Source organism: Gavia stellata, chromosome 1 (genome assembly GCF_030936135.1).
Source record: "Gavia stellata isolate bGavSte3 chromosome 1, bGavSte3.hap2, whole genome shotgun sequence".
In the NCBI taxonomy this organism is placed as follows: domain Eukaryota; kingdom Metazoa; phylum Chordata; class Aves; order Gaviiformes; family Gaviidae; genus Gavia; species Gavia stellata.
In genome coordinates, this window is record NC_082594.1 from 9,044,454 (window position 1) to 9,060,878 (window position 16,425).

The following is a 16,425-nucleotide window of genomic DNA, read 5'->3' on the forward strand; positions in this document are numbered from 1 at the left end:
CTTCAGACATTTGAGTGGAAGTACTCTTTTTTCCCACCGCATTACTTTCCTCCATATACCCATTTGTGGTTAAAAGCTGGTCAGTAACCTGGAAATGAAGTCATCAGGATTATTTCAAAGGACAGAATTTTGGAGCAGAAGGGAAATAGAGTTTGTCCCTTGAGGCCTTTCAGATACTCACAGAAATGAAAGGAGAGTCAATGGTCTATGATTTTATGGCCTTTGCTGTTTTACAGGGGAATCGGGAAAAAGAAGCTTGGTCTTGAGTTTGAAGATGGGGATGCATTTTACATAGTTTCTGCAGAGTGGGTTTTAAACTGCTCGATGTCAAAAAGAAGTACTTCTGTAGATGTTTTTACTTTTCCTTTTTCTGAATTTGTGGTTTCTTACCACAAAATCCTTCTTTCTTTTCTCTAGGGCTTCATCAGGATGTTTAGCATCGGTTACCTGATCCAGTGTTGCCTTCGGATTCCATCCACCTTCCGGCATCTGTTTACAGAACCATCCCGGCTACTTTCCCTCTTCTATAACAAGGAAAATTTCCAGCTTGGAGCTTTTCTGGGATCTTTCGTCAGTATATACAAAGTAAGCTTATAACATACAGAAATGATGAATGCCATGTTTTTTATTTCACTTTTCAGAATATCACGAAGAGACAAAAAGTCTAGCCGCTCAGTATTACTGATACTCTTCGCTACAGCATGTCACCGACCGATTCGATAGTATTGCAGTAATCAGATGGTAAACAGAAAACTAGCCTTCCATTCCGTGTGTTTTTTCTCTCGTTTCTGAATAAACCAGATGAATTTTGCAGCATGGTACCAAGATCAGGAGATAGGGAGTACTTCAGAGAAAGTGAATTCAGATTTCAAAGGGACTTGCTGTTCCACAAAAACATTTTAGTGCAGACACAAGTAGTGACTGCAGTAGCAGCAGTGTTGCCAGAGAGAAGCCATTTGCAGATTTTTTTGGCTCAAATATCTGGAATTCTTACTTGACACTAAATAGCAGGAGACTGCAGAACATATATCATGTGCAGCTGAAGAGACATTGCACTTACCATTTGGAAATCTACCCTTCTACACCGTTATAAGATGACAGATTGCGAACTGATACACGTTCATACAACACTGTTGGAATTAATTGAATGATGTTTATTTATGCCAAAAGAGAATGAGGCGAAGCACATGCCCTAAGGGAGAGTATATTGCATAGTGCAGTGCTGAAGTGGCTTTTGCACTTTAGTATTCTTAATCACACGTGATTTTTCAACAGCCACTTAACTTGCTCTGCAAAGTAAAGATAATTCTGTATTACTCAGGGTAAATATTACTTACTGAAAATTAAAAAAACAAATGTTATTTGGAAGCAAAACAGCATTTTACTTGACTTGCAGTCAGATTGAGAGACAAGAATTTGTAAGGTTACAGAGTTTAAAATTTTTGATTGCAAAGTGCAAATGAGCTATTCAGAGTTTATTTGAAAATTAAATTTTTGCTCAAACTTTAAGAAAAGAGCCTTTAGAGAAAAAAGTATTTAAATTGAAAAAGCTGAAATTATTTTGCTGTCTTTCAAAAGCTCCAATTGCAAAGTGTAATTTAGTTCTACAGATACTCATTTTATGAGGGTGACACACTCTGACCTTTATTTATGGTTTATTAAGTATGTACTTGGCACTGGTGAGGCCGCACCTCGAATCCTGTGTTCAGTTTTGGGCCCCTCCCTACAAGAAGGACGCTGAGGTGCTGGAGCGTGTCCAGAGAAGGGCGACGGAGCTGGTGAGGGGTCTGGAGCACAAGTCTGATGAGGAGCGGCTGAGGGAACTGGGGTTGTTCAGTCTGGAGAAGAGGAGGCTGAGGGGAGACCTCATCGCTCTCTACAACTACCTGAAAGGGGGTTGCAGAGAGGTGGGTGTTGGTCTCTTCTCCCAAGTGACAAGTGATAGGACAAGAGGAAATGGCCTCAAGTTGCGCCAGGGGAGGTTTAGATTGGACATAAGGAAAAATTTCTTCACTGAAAGGGTTGTCAGACGTTGGAACAGGCTGCCCAGGGGAGTGGTTGAGTCACTCAGACATGTAGATGTGGCACTTAGGGACATGGTTTAGTGGTGGACTTAGCAGGGTTAGGTTAACAGTTGGACTTAATGATCTTAAAGGTCTTTTCCAACCTAAATGATTCTATGATTCTACTTTCTGTTGTTGTTTGCGTTCCATAGCTTACACAGATTTGAGTTGCATTATATTTTTCTTCCAGTTCGAAATAAGCATGTAGGGCAGCACAGATTCTAGTCACTCCAAAAGATTGTACCACAGCCAAAAAAATGGAAATGCTTGATGCATTTTGAACCCAAAGGAATTGCATTATGGACTGCTTTTAAAAAAAAGTCCATCTTGTCCCTAAAAGCAGTCCACAATGCCATTGTAGGATTGTAGTAGCTGTACTATTAATATTTTGTGCTCTGCTTACTGTTAATTAATGTCAGCAAACATGCTTTTGCAGAAAATAAGTTGGCCATGGTAGCCTGGTTTCCTTTTTTAAATTAGTTTACAAGTTTGAGTAGGAAAATTGACTGTCACAATTGTAATATATCAGTGGCTTTGCAAGGAATTTATTTCATGTGCACTGTAAAACAGCTAGTGAGATCACATCTGTGGTACTGTGTCCATTTTTGGACACAGATATTACTCCATTTCTTCTTTTAATTTTAATGTCTTTTTCAAGAGTGGCTTCACCTGAGGGCCACGAAGATGATTTGAGGACTGGATCATACGATGTGAGAGAAGCTGGGACAACTGGGTTTTAAGATGGAGAAAAAAGGCTCAGGGGAGATTTTATTGCTACCTACACCTCTTGGAGGTGTGCAGTGATAGGATGAAAGGCAATGGATACAAGCTGAATACAGGAGATTCCAAAAAAATATAAGGAAATATGTCTTCATGTGAGCGTGGCCAGATATTGGAACAGGTTGCCAGTGAGGCTGCGTAGTCTTCATCCTGATGCTCAGAACTCAACTAGACAAGTTCCTGAGTTACCTGCTTTAATTAGACCTGTTTCAGGCTGGCCCAGATGATCTGCAGAGGTCCCTTCCAACAGAAATCATTCTTTGATTCCATGAAAAGTACACATTCAATGGATTAAGAGACTGACACACATATCTCAAAGTAGATGTCAGTGGGCTGAATTATATAATGTTCTCTCAGCACTGGATTGGGCCTTACTAAGCAGATCTCAGACCATTTAGAAGCAAACAGAAATTTACCAGGGATAAAATTTGGAGACGAAGTACAAATTTCCAAAACAGTTGAAAAAACAATGCAGAGGATGTGGCAGATGTGGAACAATCTGGATCATTTGGTAACCTGCAGTCATCCAAATGAAATATATTTTAACGCAGCCTAAGCCACAATTCCTTACATCCATTCTGGCCTAAACAGCTGTGTATTGTTGTCTGTGTCAACAAACAGGTTATTATGCATTTTACTGTGCCTTTTAATCATATGCAGTTCCAACTTTTTAGATTAATGTGTTTTCCTGGTTCCAGAATTTATTGGATGTATGGAAGAATCTCAAGGTGTTTGGTGTGTACTTGAAAACAGACTTTTTCATGGGAAAGAGTCTAGACAACTACAGCAAATGAAGATGATGTGAATTCAAGGTTAGCTTTGGAATTCACAGAATCACAGAATCCCTAAGGTTGGATAAGACCTGTAAGATCATCAAGTCCAACCATCAACCAACACCACCATGCCCACTAAACCATGTCCCACAATGCCTCGTCCACATGTGCCTTGAACACCTCCAGTGATGGTGACTCCACCACCTCCCTGGGCAGGCTGTTCCAGTGTTTCACCACTCTCTCAGTAAAGACATTTTTCCTAATATCCAGCCTGAACCTCCCCTGGTGCAACTTGAGGCCTTTTCCTCTTGTCCTGTCACTTGTCACTTGGGAGAAGAGACCAACACCCACCTCTCTGCAACCCCCTTTCAGGTAGTTGTAGAGAGTGATAAGGTCTCCCCTCAGCCTCCTCTTCTCCAGACTGAACAACCCCAGTTCCCTCAGCCGCTCCTCATCAGACTTGTGCTCCAGACCCCTCCAGACTAATTAGATTGGTATTCAAATCAGATTGATCTGCTCTCTGATTTTGAAAGAAATGGCAGTGGTCAACTATTAATTAAAACACTGAAATGTTTCAGGTACTGTGGATTATGGGTATCATCGCGCTACACTCTTCATTCATACTGTGTGCTATGTTACTAGCTTATAGTCAAGTATCTCCAGTCTCTGTGTTCTGAAAGAGAAGCAACTAGGGCTAATCCTTTTCTCTGTTCACTTACAGGGTACTAGTTGCTTCCTGCGTTGGGTACGAAACCTAGATGATGAGCTTCATGCACTTGTAGCTGGTGAGTCCACGAGACAAAGTTTATATTACCTCTGTTGGGACTCTGCAAATATTTCTCTTGTCTGTCCTCCCGTTCCCTTTTCAGACTTCTGTGATGAAAACAGGACTGTGTACATCACGGTTGTGTCAAAGTGACAGTAGTGTTTCAAGTAGCTTCAAATAAAGAGTTGTAATTAAAATTGTAAGGCAAATTCAATCAAATGGTGTGGCTATTATGGTCAGCTTCAAGAACAATATATTATTGTATGTATGTCCTTTATTTTCCACCTGTAGAGATGTGAGGTTCAAATACTTATTCTTCCATACGTGACAGAATACACATTTGAAAGGATGGGCTCCACTGGGTCCGAAGAAGGACCCTTTTGCCATGGAATTTGTGTGGTGGTGCAGGCCCTTCCCTGCTGTTCGTGCATGTCACGTATTGGAACATCAGAGGTCTCTCTTCTTTGTGGGATGAGAGAGGAAATTTGATGCTGTGCTTCTAAGCACGGATCTACAGATTTATTTCAGCGTTTCAAAACTCTCTTTTAATGACATAAACCGGATTTTGATGGGCAGCACAGGAACATTACTGAACTTTGTTGTAGCAACGGAAAGCATAATCTTATGCAGTGCTGTTGAGCTGACATACTGCAATGGCGACAGTAAATCACAACCTTAACAATACTTTTGTTTTCTAATTGTTACAGGGTGTCTAGCAGGAATTTCTATGATGTTTTACAAAAGTACTACTATCTCTATGTATCTTGTGTCCAAATTAGTAGAGGTAAGATATTACCCTCATAACAAAGTTCTTCATTTCATCCATTTTTTCAAGGCAGCAAAAGAAAATGAACTTCACAGGCTTTGTCAGACAATTCCAACATAATACACAGTTGTGTGGTGGTGGTGTGTTTCAGTACGTGTGTGCCAAGAGGCAGTGCCGTTCTGTGGTCTCATTTCTTTCTTATTTTCTTTTCTGTGACTCATTTTAAAAGTCTTTTATCCACTGGTCTCCATGTATATTCTCCATGATGTTTTTTAATCTCCTGATAGCACTTTGCTTTTTAGCTTTTGCAGATTTTTTAAATCTGAAAGTTCCAAGAATGTCTATTCTGCCAGAAACATAAATCAGACCTAGTCCTTAATTGCAGATTTATTGCCAAAAGCTACAGCTTAACTTCCTGCCTTTGTTCCCTAATTTTGGCATTTAACAATCTAAGATAACTCAAAATAGCTTAGGTTTTAGTCTATAGCTGGAGTTGTTTGTCAGTATACTTCAACTGATTGAATTCCCAGCTTTGCAATGAACTTTGTTCTAATTACTATTTTTCAGGCTTGAATTATTTCTATGAACTTGTTAAAATTAGGAGCCCAGGAAAAAAAAAAAGGTTGTAGAGTTTGCATATGTTGATTATACTTTGCTAACCAGCTTGTGATTTCTTACTGTGATTTTTCCATAAAATCAGGACTTAGTTATGGTTGTTTCCCCAACAGCATCACTGGAATAAGTTGAGAGTGTTCTCTTATTATGCATCATCCCTAAAGCGCAAAGCTTTCTCTTGCAGACCTCGAGGGCCTCATTCCCTAGTGATATTTATCCACCTCCATTACCAGAGCCGAATTCATTTCAAAGAATATAAAAACGATGGAACTTTTTTTTTTTAAAGTATAAAAAGAAACATAAAAAGGGAAGATATACTCTGTTTATTCTTGCTCCTTGTAATCCTAGATCAAGCTCTGAAGGTAGTTCACATATTGGTTATATAAAAGCAAATCCAAGTTATCCATATTGACTTTTAGAACACCAGTTGTAAAAAACCAATATTATCTTGTCTTGCTGATGGTTTTCTCTGGACTGTGAGACATTGTGGCTGCAGTGAAATAAGAAAAGTGCTGTGTGTTTTTTCTTTTTTTTTGTTGTTGTTTTTTTTTCTTTACTACTTTTATCATTTTACGCAAGCCAAGGGTAACTGACCGAAGAGGCGTGTGCTGCTTTGGAAGGTCAAGCTGTGCTCAGGAAAATAAACTTTACATGTTTTCTCAGAAAGAAAAGTATGTGATTTCAAGCTGTTTAAGAACAGTGAATATTCACTTTGTTGGAATAGTTATCGCATTGTTCTTTTGCTTTTTTAAAATGAAGAATTTAACATAGCAAACTTTCCCTTTTTTAGCTTTAAGATCTATACTACCTTTTTAACACCCAAGCTGTTGCTAGGTCCCATTAATAGCCTCTTACTCTATTGATCTTGGATAACTTCTATAAGCTATCTCAATCAATGTCACATTTGTTGACATATACGAAAATATATGAACATAGGTTAGTAATGCTGACATGTTACTTCAAAAAGGTAAAATAAAAGTGAAAAGCTACTTTCATTTTGTTTATTTTGTTGCGTTCAGCATTTCTTGTTTATTTTTATAGACTATATACTTCAAAGGCATTGAAGCAGGGAAGGTTCCCTATTTTCCTCATGCAGACAGCATCATCTATGCCATTTCTACATCGATATGCTTCCAGGCGGTGAGTATCCTGTCTTCTAACAGAATATGAAGTTCTTCTAGTTTAAGTCAAATGTTGAATAAAATGAGGAATACAGGGATACAGTGATACAGAAAAGATAGTGTGATGTAGTGATTCCAGCAAGATGCTGTGAATTCGGGCTCCTGCATCCTGCTTTTGAGTGTCACAGTGGGAAGCTTATTTCTAGGCCTCCAATTTCTCATATGCTTCTAGCTGAATACATTATACAAAGCATTGAATTCTTTGGGACGGATCTCAAAAGGCATTGCCCGAGAAGATGAACATAAATGTATGGGCTTTCATAAGTATGTATGAACAGACTGTTTCTCAAGGAGACAAACAATATATTGTAATATTTCATGCTTTTTTAATCAACTAGAAGTTTTCACTTTCAGCTGACGAATTAAAGTTGCGTCTTTGAAAGAATCTGCAAAAATAAGTAAGAAAATCTGAAGTTTTATCTTTGAAACAAGCTATAGTTATCATCTTTTGCACTTTCCAAGTCAATTACATGCCTTCACCCTTAGCCCTTTTATCGGCTGCATCAGCTAGAAAAGCTCCTTTTCAGTGGTACCCAAATTACTCTATCTTTTCCACTACATCTCTCCATTTCTAGACCTTCTGCTGAAACATCCCACTGAATGTTTTCTGGACCTCCATAACTGCATGTATTTTTTGTACCCCTCAATAAAAAGCACATAAAAGGACCCTAAAGCAGTCTTCTGCTGTCTCGTGGTTAACAGAACAGTTCCACTCCTCCTCCTCATTGCTCCCATATATTTAGGAATATCTCTCATTCTAGTATCAAAGTGAACCGATATTTTAGTGCTTGGGATGTGCCTGAAGGTCTGCAGCATTGAGATCTCCAAAATGCTATTGGCAAGGACCATCGTATGAGGCTAACGGAAATAAAGTTCATATGAGAAAAGAGAAGATGTTTTTTTCATTACTTAATATCTAATTGGAAAAGGAATCCAAGACTAGAAATAAATTGCTAGGTTTAGGAGGGAGGAAGGAGGGGGAAATTAGCAAAGGGATCTATGCTGAGATGTTTGTTACTCACTATATTCATAAATGACCTGGAAAAGTAATGGAATAGAGAGAAGACAAGGATTTTGGTCATATACCCTTAATTAAGATATGTAATGTGAAATATAAAAATGACTGCAAGAAATGGTAGATCACAAAATGCAGAGTGAGTGGGGGATGAAATAGCAGGTACATTTGGCATCCACAAGTGCAAAATCATGTATGTAGGAATAATAAGGATTATTGTTGCTTTCTCTGCAATGAGATCTAAGTTAACTGCCACCACTTTTGAAAGATAGTCTTCTGGGAGTATCAGTCTGTGCTGGTGGTGGTCATACAGAGCATTGAATTCAGCTGTGAGCGGTTTGTCTACTGATAGCGCTGGACGTTGGCAGGTGATCACAGCTGCTTTCGGTCCATGAATCATGAGATGATTTTAAAATAATTTAAAAAAATATTTCCATTACTTACTTTCCACTGGTTTTGGCAACGTAATGTAGCAGATGAAGCTTTTGCCTGACGCTGTCAGCTGGCTTTGACAGAATACTTTCCTTGCAGGCTGTGATGGAAGTTCAGAACCTGAGACCTTCGTACTGGAAATTTCTTTTACGACTAACAAAGGGCAGGTATGTAATTGGGAGTATGTTATGGCTTGTCTAAGCAGGCCATTGATCACATTCAACTTTCTATGTCATTCGCTGTCAACAGCCGAGCCGTAGGAGTACGTATGGGCTAATTTTCTGAGTATTTACTTTGCTTTTCAAATGGTTTCCAGTCCACTTGAAGTTCTTGGCTGCTGAAGCGACACTGCTAGGTTTAGTCTAATGACAGGAGCAAAGACTTAAATCTAGTTAAGACTATTTAGCAGATGAGTGTTTTACTTGAAGGCTTTTTTATCTTCAGTTCAGATGGAGGGTAGAATGCTTTCAGATTTCAGTGGAAGAATCCAGTAAACAACTATACAGGTTGAAGAAATCACTTAGCACAGTGATCGACAACACGGTATTACTACATGTTTAAAAGCATTACTAGAAATGTCAGAGTTATTTCCTAAGAATACTTTGAAGATTCAATAGTTTTTTATAGGACACCTATTTCAGTTGGGAAAGGAATTTTTTTTCTTGAAAAACTACTGAAAACTTTTAACTGATTATAACCATAAATTTACACTGTAATATCTTATTGGATATTTTTTCTCTTTCGCTGCAGGGATCTAAAATGCTTACCTTTTAAAGTAGATTTTGCTATAATTGATTTATAAAAATACTGTTAAGTGAAATGTACACTGTAGTACTGACATAGTGTGTGGCAGAAACAAGGTATCCAAATCTTGATGTAGATCAGTTTATGAATGGGATTACAAAAGGTAACGTTTGTCGTGACAGTGAGCTCTCCAGACTATAAACATAGAAGTGAAATCAGAGGCCAGTCCCTGGAGCATGTTGAACCTACACTCCCCATGGCACAGTACACTCTTAGCTGGACATGAGGTGACTGAATACATTGCTAGACGTAGTGGGAAGCTTTTCTTGGGATGCCTGGAGACAGTCTGCAGGCGACCTCTGAGGCTGTACAAACATGACACGGGGGATGATGTCAGTGCAGATGTCCAGTTTTGGCTGCATTTTTCCCTCGTGCACTAATCCTAAAACTGCTTTAGTTGAAAGAGGGGAGGAAAAAGAAATTCTATTCTGCTCATTTATTTTGTTTGAAGCAAATTTCTGTAATAGTAATTTTGACACTCTCTCCATAGAGGAAGATGTTTTCGATGTTTCGTAGGTCTTTCACTCAACGATTTTGAAGACTAAAAAGATGGAAATAGATTGTAACACCCATAAAGTTGTTATCCAGACTTGGGCAGGCATGGCCAGAGTTTGCTCTGCTGGGGTGAGAAAGAAGAGTAGTGTATTTTGTTTTGACTTTTTTTGTGAAGTTGAAGTAGAAGGGGGGTCTCTCCTTTCCCTTTTTCCTCAAGTTGTGTTATATAAAGTGTATCTACACAAAGCGCTATTAATCAGAATTTTCAAATGTAATTTTTTTAAATCTTCATTGCCCAAGATGAAAAGCTTGCTATCTCTAAATAGTGCAGGCTGAAGGTTGTATCTCAGAGATTTGGGTAGTCTTTCATGAAGTGAAATTATTTTAATAATTTTATAAATAAAAAATAATTTTATATTTTCAAAAGCAAATGAATAATCTGTTTACTCTCTCATGTCTCTTCCTTTTCAGGTTTGCTCTCATGAACAGGAAAGTTTTAGATGTATTTGGTACTGAAGCATCTAAGAACTTCAAGGATTTCACACCTAAGCTTGACCCAAGATACACGGTTGTACCACCGGAGCTACCGCTGGAGCTGTCTTGAAAATGATAGTATATCTTGTCATTGAATGTCATCAGCGTTTTGTCCTGAAAAGTTAATTAACAGTCGTATATATGGTGAGGCTTGGGCTCTACTTCAGTATTATGTCAATGAGAAATGCTTTTTACCGATCAAAAGTACTGAAGCTTTGCAGGAAGGTGTGGCTTAGTGATTAAGCCCCTTCTGTACACAGAAAATATTTCTGGATTACTGTAGTTGGTTGACAGTATGGTAGATTCCTGAATGAATTAAACAAATGAGTAATATATTTAGAGAAGTAAAACATAAATATGCACAATAATTTCAAAAAATCCATAGTTCATATCAGTAGACTATTTCTTGGTAAAACTAAAAGTAATTCTTAATTTACAAAGGAAGACAAATGGCATAGTTCAGGTCCGTAATTTTACCTGATCATAAACCTATTGCAGTCGGGTTAAAATGCCTTGTTGGCTTTCTAAACTGCATCACTGATTTATCTCAAAAGAGCCACCGGCCACTCGTTATTTAAAATTGCAGTGTTTTTACACAGCTATGGTTGCAAAATAAGGCATTCCTTAGGAAAAGAAAATGCGTATTAATTCAGAAATCACATTCCAGGGCTGTAAATCCCACTGGCGATACGGCTAACAGACAAGGCAAATAAGAAGGCGGTACTGGTGACTGCTGCACCATGAGGAGCAGCCGGGTGTGGTGGCCAGTATCTGCCAAGTGGAAAATGACAAAACCGGCAGAGGAAGGAATGAAACGTTCCAGCCTCTGAGATGGTGCTGGAAACAGCAGACAGTTACAAAAATAAAAAAGCCAAGAACAAAACAAAACAAAACAAAAATCCCCCAAAATACACTGACATTAAATGTTTATTTTTAAAGGGCTTGACATTGTTGCCTTAGATGACATCGGGTTGTTTGTCAAGCGGCAACGCCAGCCAGCATTTCAGGCATTTCTTTAAAAGAGAACTGACCCCTGAGGTTAGACTGTTACAAGAGAACAGTTTTGACGATCGTATTAATAGTATTTTTCCCTTGTACTCGGTGAAGAGTGGTTTTCCATCGGTCCGTCAGACAGCCACGACTGGGACAGTTACATTAAATTTAATATGGTACTCAGTGCAAATAACTACCTACACAAATTCCATCTCATTTTTACCCTGCCTATTTCTGCAGATAATAGTTTGTGTTCTAAAGCGAGACCTTGACATGCTAATTGCTTTTTTTGCTTTTTGGGGCTTTTTTTTTATTAGAATCCATTCAGGTGATGCTGAATGGTGTTCATTACCCTAGAACTTAATGAAAAGATGAACTATATTCACATTCAACTGAAAAGAGACGAGGTAAGTCAGGGAATGGAAATTGCAGTAGGTTGCATGTATTTTAAAAAGAAAAAAGAAGAAGAAATCAGTGTTTTATTGGAAGTCTTTGTCAGATGATATGAATTGGATTAATTAATAGAATCTGTCTTGTAAGACTGCAATCCTACCCCAGCCCTAAGCATATTTTAATTCCCATTAGTTTAATTTCTTATTACCGAATATACAGTCATTTTTATCAGATTTACAGAAATGTCATGACAATTGTAACAATCTGTGCACAAAATCTGCTGCTTCATCAGCTACTGTAGCAGTGATGCTTTATCGCTGTTACTAAAGGTGCTTCATCCTTTTAAACGGCGGTTGTCCAAGTTAGTGTGAATAAAGTTCTGCAAGCTAGTTTGTATGCAATATTTTATTGCTTGAAATACATTAAAATTCCTCAAAAGGAAATAAAAGTTAATTCAACAAGAACTTTAAAAGGATTGTAATAGGTTTGTAGTGTTTTTCCACTGGAATATGGTCTAAAATATTTGACCTTGTAAAGTCTGAGAAGTTATATATTTTAGGTAATATGTTAGAACTCACACACTATGTTGTGAATACTTTCTAGTGTAACTATATACCATTCTCAAACTTCAAGATATTTTATAGATGGATTAATTTTCTTCACTGGAATGACGATTGTGATTGTTGCTCTACTTGAGTTAAAAAATATCCAAGTATTACATCTCAGCAGCTAAACAACAGTTTTGTGTATGTTTTCTTGCTTCCAAAATTCACAGTCCTTGTTTCAAGTTATTTTCATGTAATATAAAAAGAAATTAAAACTTTTTAAATTATTTTTATTCAAATCAAGTATATGTAAGAGAAAAAAAATAAAGTCTTAATGTTTTTCCCAATAATAAACAGTTGCTGCTTGGAAAAGTGACTTCTTGTCTATGTTGTTGTTAATAAGCCATCTGGAGTCATCAGTGAAGTAATACTTGGTGGTGAAGGAACACCAGGAGTGTGACTGAGCATTTAAATTGTACATATTCGTTACAAAATGAAGTCTTTACACAGTGTAAGTGAAGAGGTAATGCCACAGCAGTTCAGCTGACAACTTCAGCTCTGCGCTTCCACGGGTAATTATGCAATATGGGTTGATGTTATTTAATGTTCCTTTTTTAAACAGAGAAAGCCACACAGCCAGTTACAAAGGCAGCGAAAAGCTGCACGCCTCCAGCTCTGCCTGCCACGTGGCCAGACGGTTGGGCCTCATGTGACTGAAATGGCAGCGTTTCCTACCACCTGATGTGGCACGGCTATTTAGTTTTTTGATCATATGATGGGTGTCTGTTTGATCACGTTGAACTTCCTGCAAAATAAGTTGATTTTGCAAAGAGGAATACAGGGGGAGACTTGCTCAGGAGATGGTGGGAAGTGCTGGGTCAACCTGAAATACTACAGTTCCTTGGTAGAGGTTTGGGTGTCCTTAGGGAGGCTGTGCAGGAAGACGCTGCTTGGCTCCCTGCAGGCATCTCAGGAGTGTATACCGAGAGCTGCTGCCTCATCCGTAGCTCCCAGGAGTCAGGAGCAAATATGCCTGTGGTAGGCCAATTTTTTCACCTTTCCTTGAGGTTGGTTGCATGCACGACTCTTCCGGTGAGTTCATCGCCATCCCTACCGCTCTTACCGCACCGCCCTTACTGTGCATCTCGCTCTCTCTGGGGCTGTAGTCCCCATCTTGCACCAGACCCCCATGCTCCCTGTGTCAGATCGCAGCCTTTTGCCCCAGTTCCTCTTAGGTCTTCATCCTTCCCTCACCTCTACCCAGCCCAGTGTCAGCTGTCCCCTGTCCTCCCTTTACAGCCCTTGGGTGCCTCCTACATCTCCTCCAGAACCGCTCCTTCATTGGGCGTCCAGGGGAGAGCTGCCCCTGCCCGAGGGAGCAGTCAGGCAGGGATGGTCCCCCGTGCACCCCAGCGTTTGCTGCCACCCTTGGGTTTTGGTCGGCAGAGCTGCTTTAGGAGCAGCAGAATTCAGCAGTCCAGATCCAGTGTTTTCCTGTCCCAGTCCAAGACATTCTGGCCGTGACTAAGATATATGTGCAAAATCCCAAGGTGAAGATGGGCATGGTGGTGTTGGGTTGATGGTTGGATGTGATGATCTTACATGTCTTTTCCAGCCTTAATGATTCTGTGATTCTGTGAAGACTGCAATCGTTCTTTCATCTTTTATGATGGTTACTCATTAATTTCCTTTGCCTGCCATCTTTCAGCTGATTTTCAGGCTGTATGAGATCGCTCCCGTTGCAGACCTTCATCGCTTTTTCCCAGTCCTTGTTGGAGCTGATGATGAAGGTGTTGACGTGTGCCACTGAGATCCACTAAAGGAAAGGATTTTTTTTTTACAGAATCGTTTTAAATCTAGCAGAAGGCTGAGATTAGTGCAGATTTGCTGGGTTTGTGTGTGGTAGATACTTCCACCAGGGAGTGCATGAAGGCATATAGAAATTTTGATCTTTTAGAGAGCTAATAATAAAAGCAAAGAGTGCCCACAATGACACATTTTTAGTTTTTATAGATAATGCTGTCTCAGTTCATGAGGAAGATGAGTAAAACATCAGAACTGCTTCAGTGTAGATGGAGTGATTTCACTGCTGAAGGTAAAAGCTTGAGCTTCCTTGTATTGTCTCACACCTGGGTCTCCAGGACAATCTCAGCAACTCTGCCTTCTGCAGGGGACATCTCTCCAGGCAAGGCTGCTCTGAGAAAATATGGGCTTCTGTTGTGTGGTCAAGAAGTTCCATGTTCCTCATTGTGTCTCAACCACAATGAGAACCAAGATGCCTTTCATAATACAGACAACCTGTTCTCCTAGTAGCTTCCCACACCTCTCATAGCAGACCTGGGACCCTTTTATCCCAGCCGTCTTAGGTGGGACATCTCTGAGAACTGTCAGTAAGGCTTAAAAATTATTTTCAGAAAACTTGCTAGGTTGTTCCCCTTCTCCTTTGAGCGTTTCCCTTCCTTTTGGCCAGGCCACTGTGCTTCTGTGTTTGTTTGAGGGTGCGGGAAGCGGTTCGTTCCAGATGCTTGGTGATATCCCAGGCAGAGAGGTCTGCTGTGGTCTGAGCTCAGCCTTACGCTTAGCGAGGTAAAAATTCAGGACAGCTTGTGTGAACATGCCTCAATTTCCAACTCTGCCAGATGAAAATATTTCTGGACAAGTGGTCCTGGGGTGGGATTTGCACTGACAAGACACAAAAAGACAGAGATCAAGAAAATCAGTGATGCTTAACCTGAGCTTTTACTTTGTTTAGGATTTTTTTTCCACAACTACTTTTAACATGGAGCGGAGGCAGGGCCCAGGCTCTCTACATCAGCATCAGGGTTATGAATCCTTGCTGTGATGCAGAAGAAACATGGGACCAGGGAGAGGGCAGTATGTAGCGAAATGTAGTTGGGGCCAGCAGAGTCATTCTGGTGGCCATAGCTTTGTGCCTGAATACTGGTCTGGAGGGTTCCATTTCCAGATTCGTGTCTCTAAACAGTGAGCCCTTCATCAAGGAGACTGGCATTTCACAGGATCACAGGATCACTAAGGTTGGAAAAGACCTGTAAGATCATCAAGTCCAACCATCAACCAACACCACCATGCCCACTAAACCATGTCCTGCAATGCAACATCCACACGTTCCTTGAACACCTCCAGTGAGGGTGACTCGACCACCGCCCTGGGCAGCCTGTTCCAATGCTTCACCCCTCTCTCAGTAAAGACGTTTTTCCTAATATCCAGCCTAAACCTCCCCTGGCACAACTTGAGGCCATTTCCTCTTGTCCTGTCACTTGTCACTTGGGAGAAGAGACCAACACCCACCTCACCACAACCCCCTTTCAGGTAGTTGTAGAGAGCGATGAGGTCTCCCCTCAGCCTCCTCTTCTCCAGACTGAACAACCCCAGCTCCCTCAGCCGCTCCTCATCAGACTTGTGCTCCAGACCCCTCACCAGCTTCGTCGCCCTTCTCTGGACACGCTCCAGCACCTCAATGTCCTTCTTGTAGTGAGGGGCCCAAAACTGAACACAGCATTCGAGGTGCAGCCTCACCAGCGCCGAGTACAGGGGCACGATCCCCTCCCTGCTCCTGCTGGCCACACTGTTTCTGATACAGGCCAGGATGGCGTTGGCCTTCTTGGCCACCTGGGCACACTGCTGGCTCATCTTCAGCCGGCTGTTGACCAACACCCCCCAGGTCCTTTTCTGCGGGGCAGCTTTCCAGCCACTCGTCCCCAAGCTTCACCCCTTGTTCTGCACCCAGGTAAGTCCAGCACTGGGGGTGGTATTTGCAGGTGACGCAGTTTCGGGGGGGTCTCACTTTCACACTTCTCCTTTTACAAAAAAAATACGTTTCCTCCCACTCCTTTGAGGATACAACAGAAGAATTTTACAATAATTTCCCTTGAGCTACACAGTTTCATGGGGTTTTTTCTTATTATTTAGGAGAAAATCCTGAATGTTTTATTTATCCTGTAGATAGATTTACAGTAATATTTGAGGCGAGGATATTTTTCCCCCATAAGGAGCCTAAAAGTGCCATTGTGGATGTACTGGCAACCCCCCCCCCCCCCCCCAACAGTCTCCCTTGCCTTTAGCCATGTTGAAATGGGATCGCTTCACTTGGGACACAGCACCCACCTTTGGCAGTTGATGGGTCATCTGATGGTTCCATCTCCACCAAATACAAAACTCATTTTACCAACAGGCTCCTTTGAACATGGCAAGCAGAAATGTGAATTAGAGCTCGCTTTGATCTTAAGGACTTTTTTTTTTTCCTGGCACA

At 40.4% G+C, this 16,425-nt stretch overlaps 1 protein-coding gene across 2 annotated transcripts in view; it reads left to right on the forward strand.

Annotated features, from left to right (window-relative positions):
* The window catches only part of TMEM135 (transmembrane protein 135), a 192,627-nt gene extending 180,143 nt beyond the window's left edge, over window positions 1–12,484 (forward strand). For both annotated transcript variants that reach the window (XM_059816739.1, XM_059816745.1), the window contains 6 exons: window positions 418–585; window positions 4,338–4,401; window positions 5,090–5,166; window positions 6,805–6,903; window positions 8,491–8,558; window positions 10,162–12,484. In XM_059816739.1, the coding sequence (XP_059672722.1) occupies window positions 418–585; window positions 4,338–4,401; window positions 5,090–5,166; window positions 6,805–6,903; window positions 8,491–8,558; window positions 10,162–10,294 (609 nt within the window). In that variant the 3' untranslated portion in view covers window positions 10,295–12,484. The remainder of the gene's footprint in view (window positions 1–417; window positions 586–4,337; window positions 4,402–5,089; window positions 5,167–6,804; window positions 6,904–8,490; window positions 8,559–10,161) is intronic.
* Window positions 12,485–16,425: the final 3,941 nt, after the last annotated feature.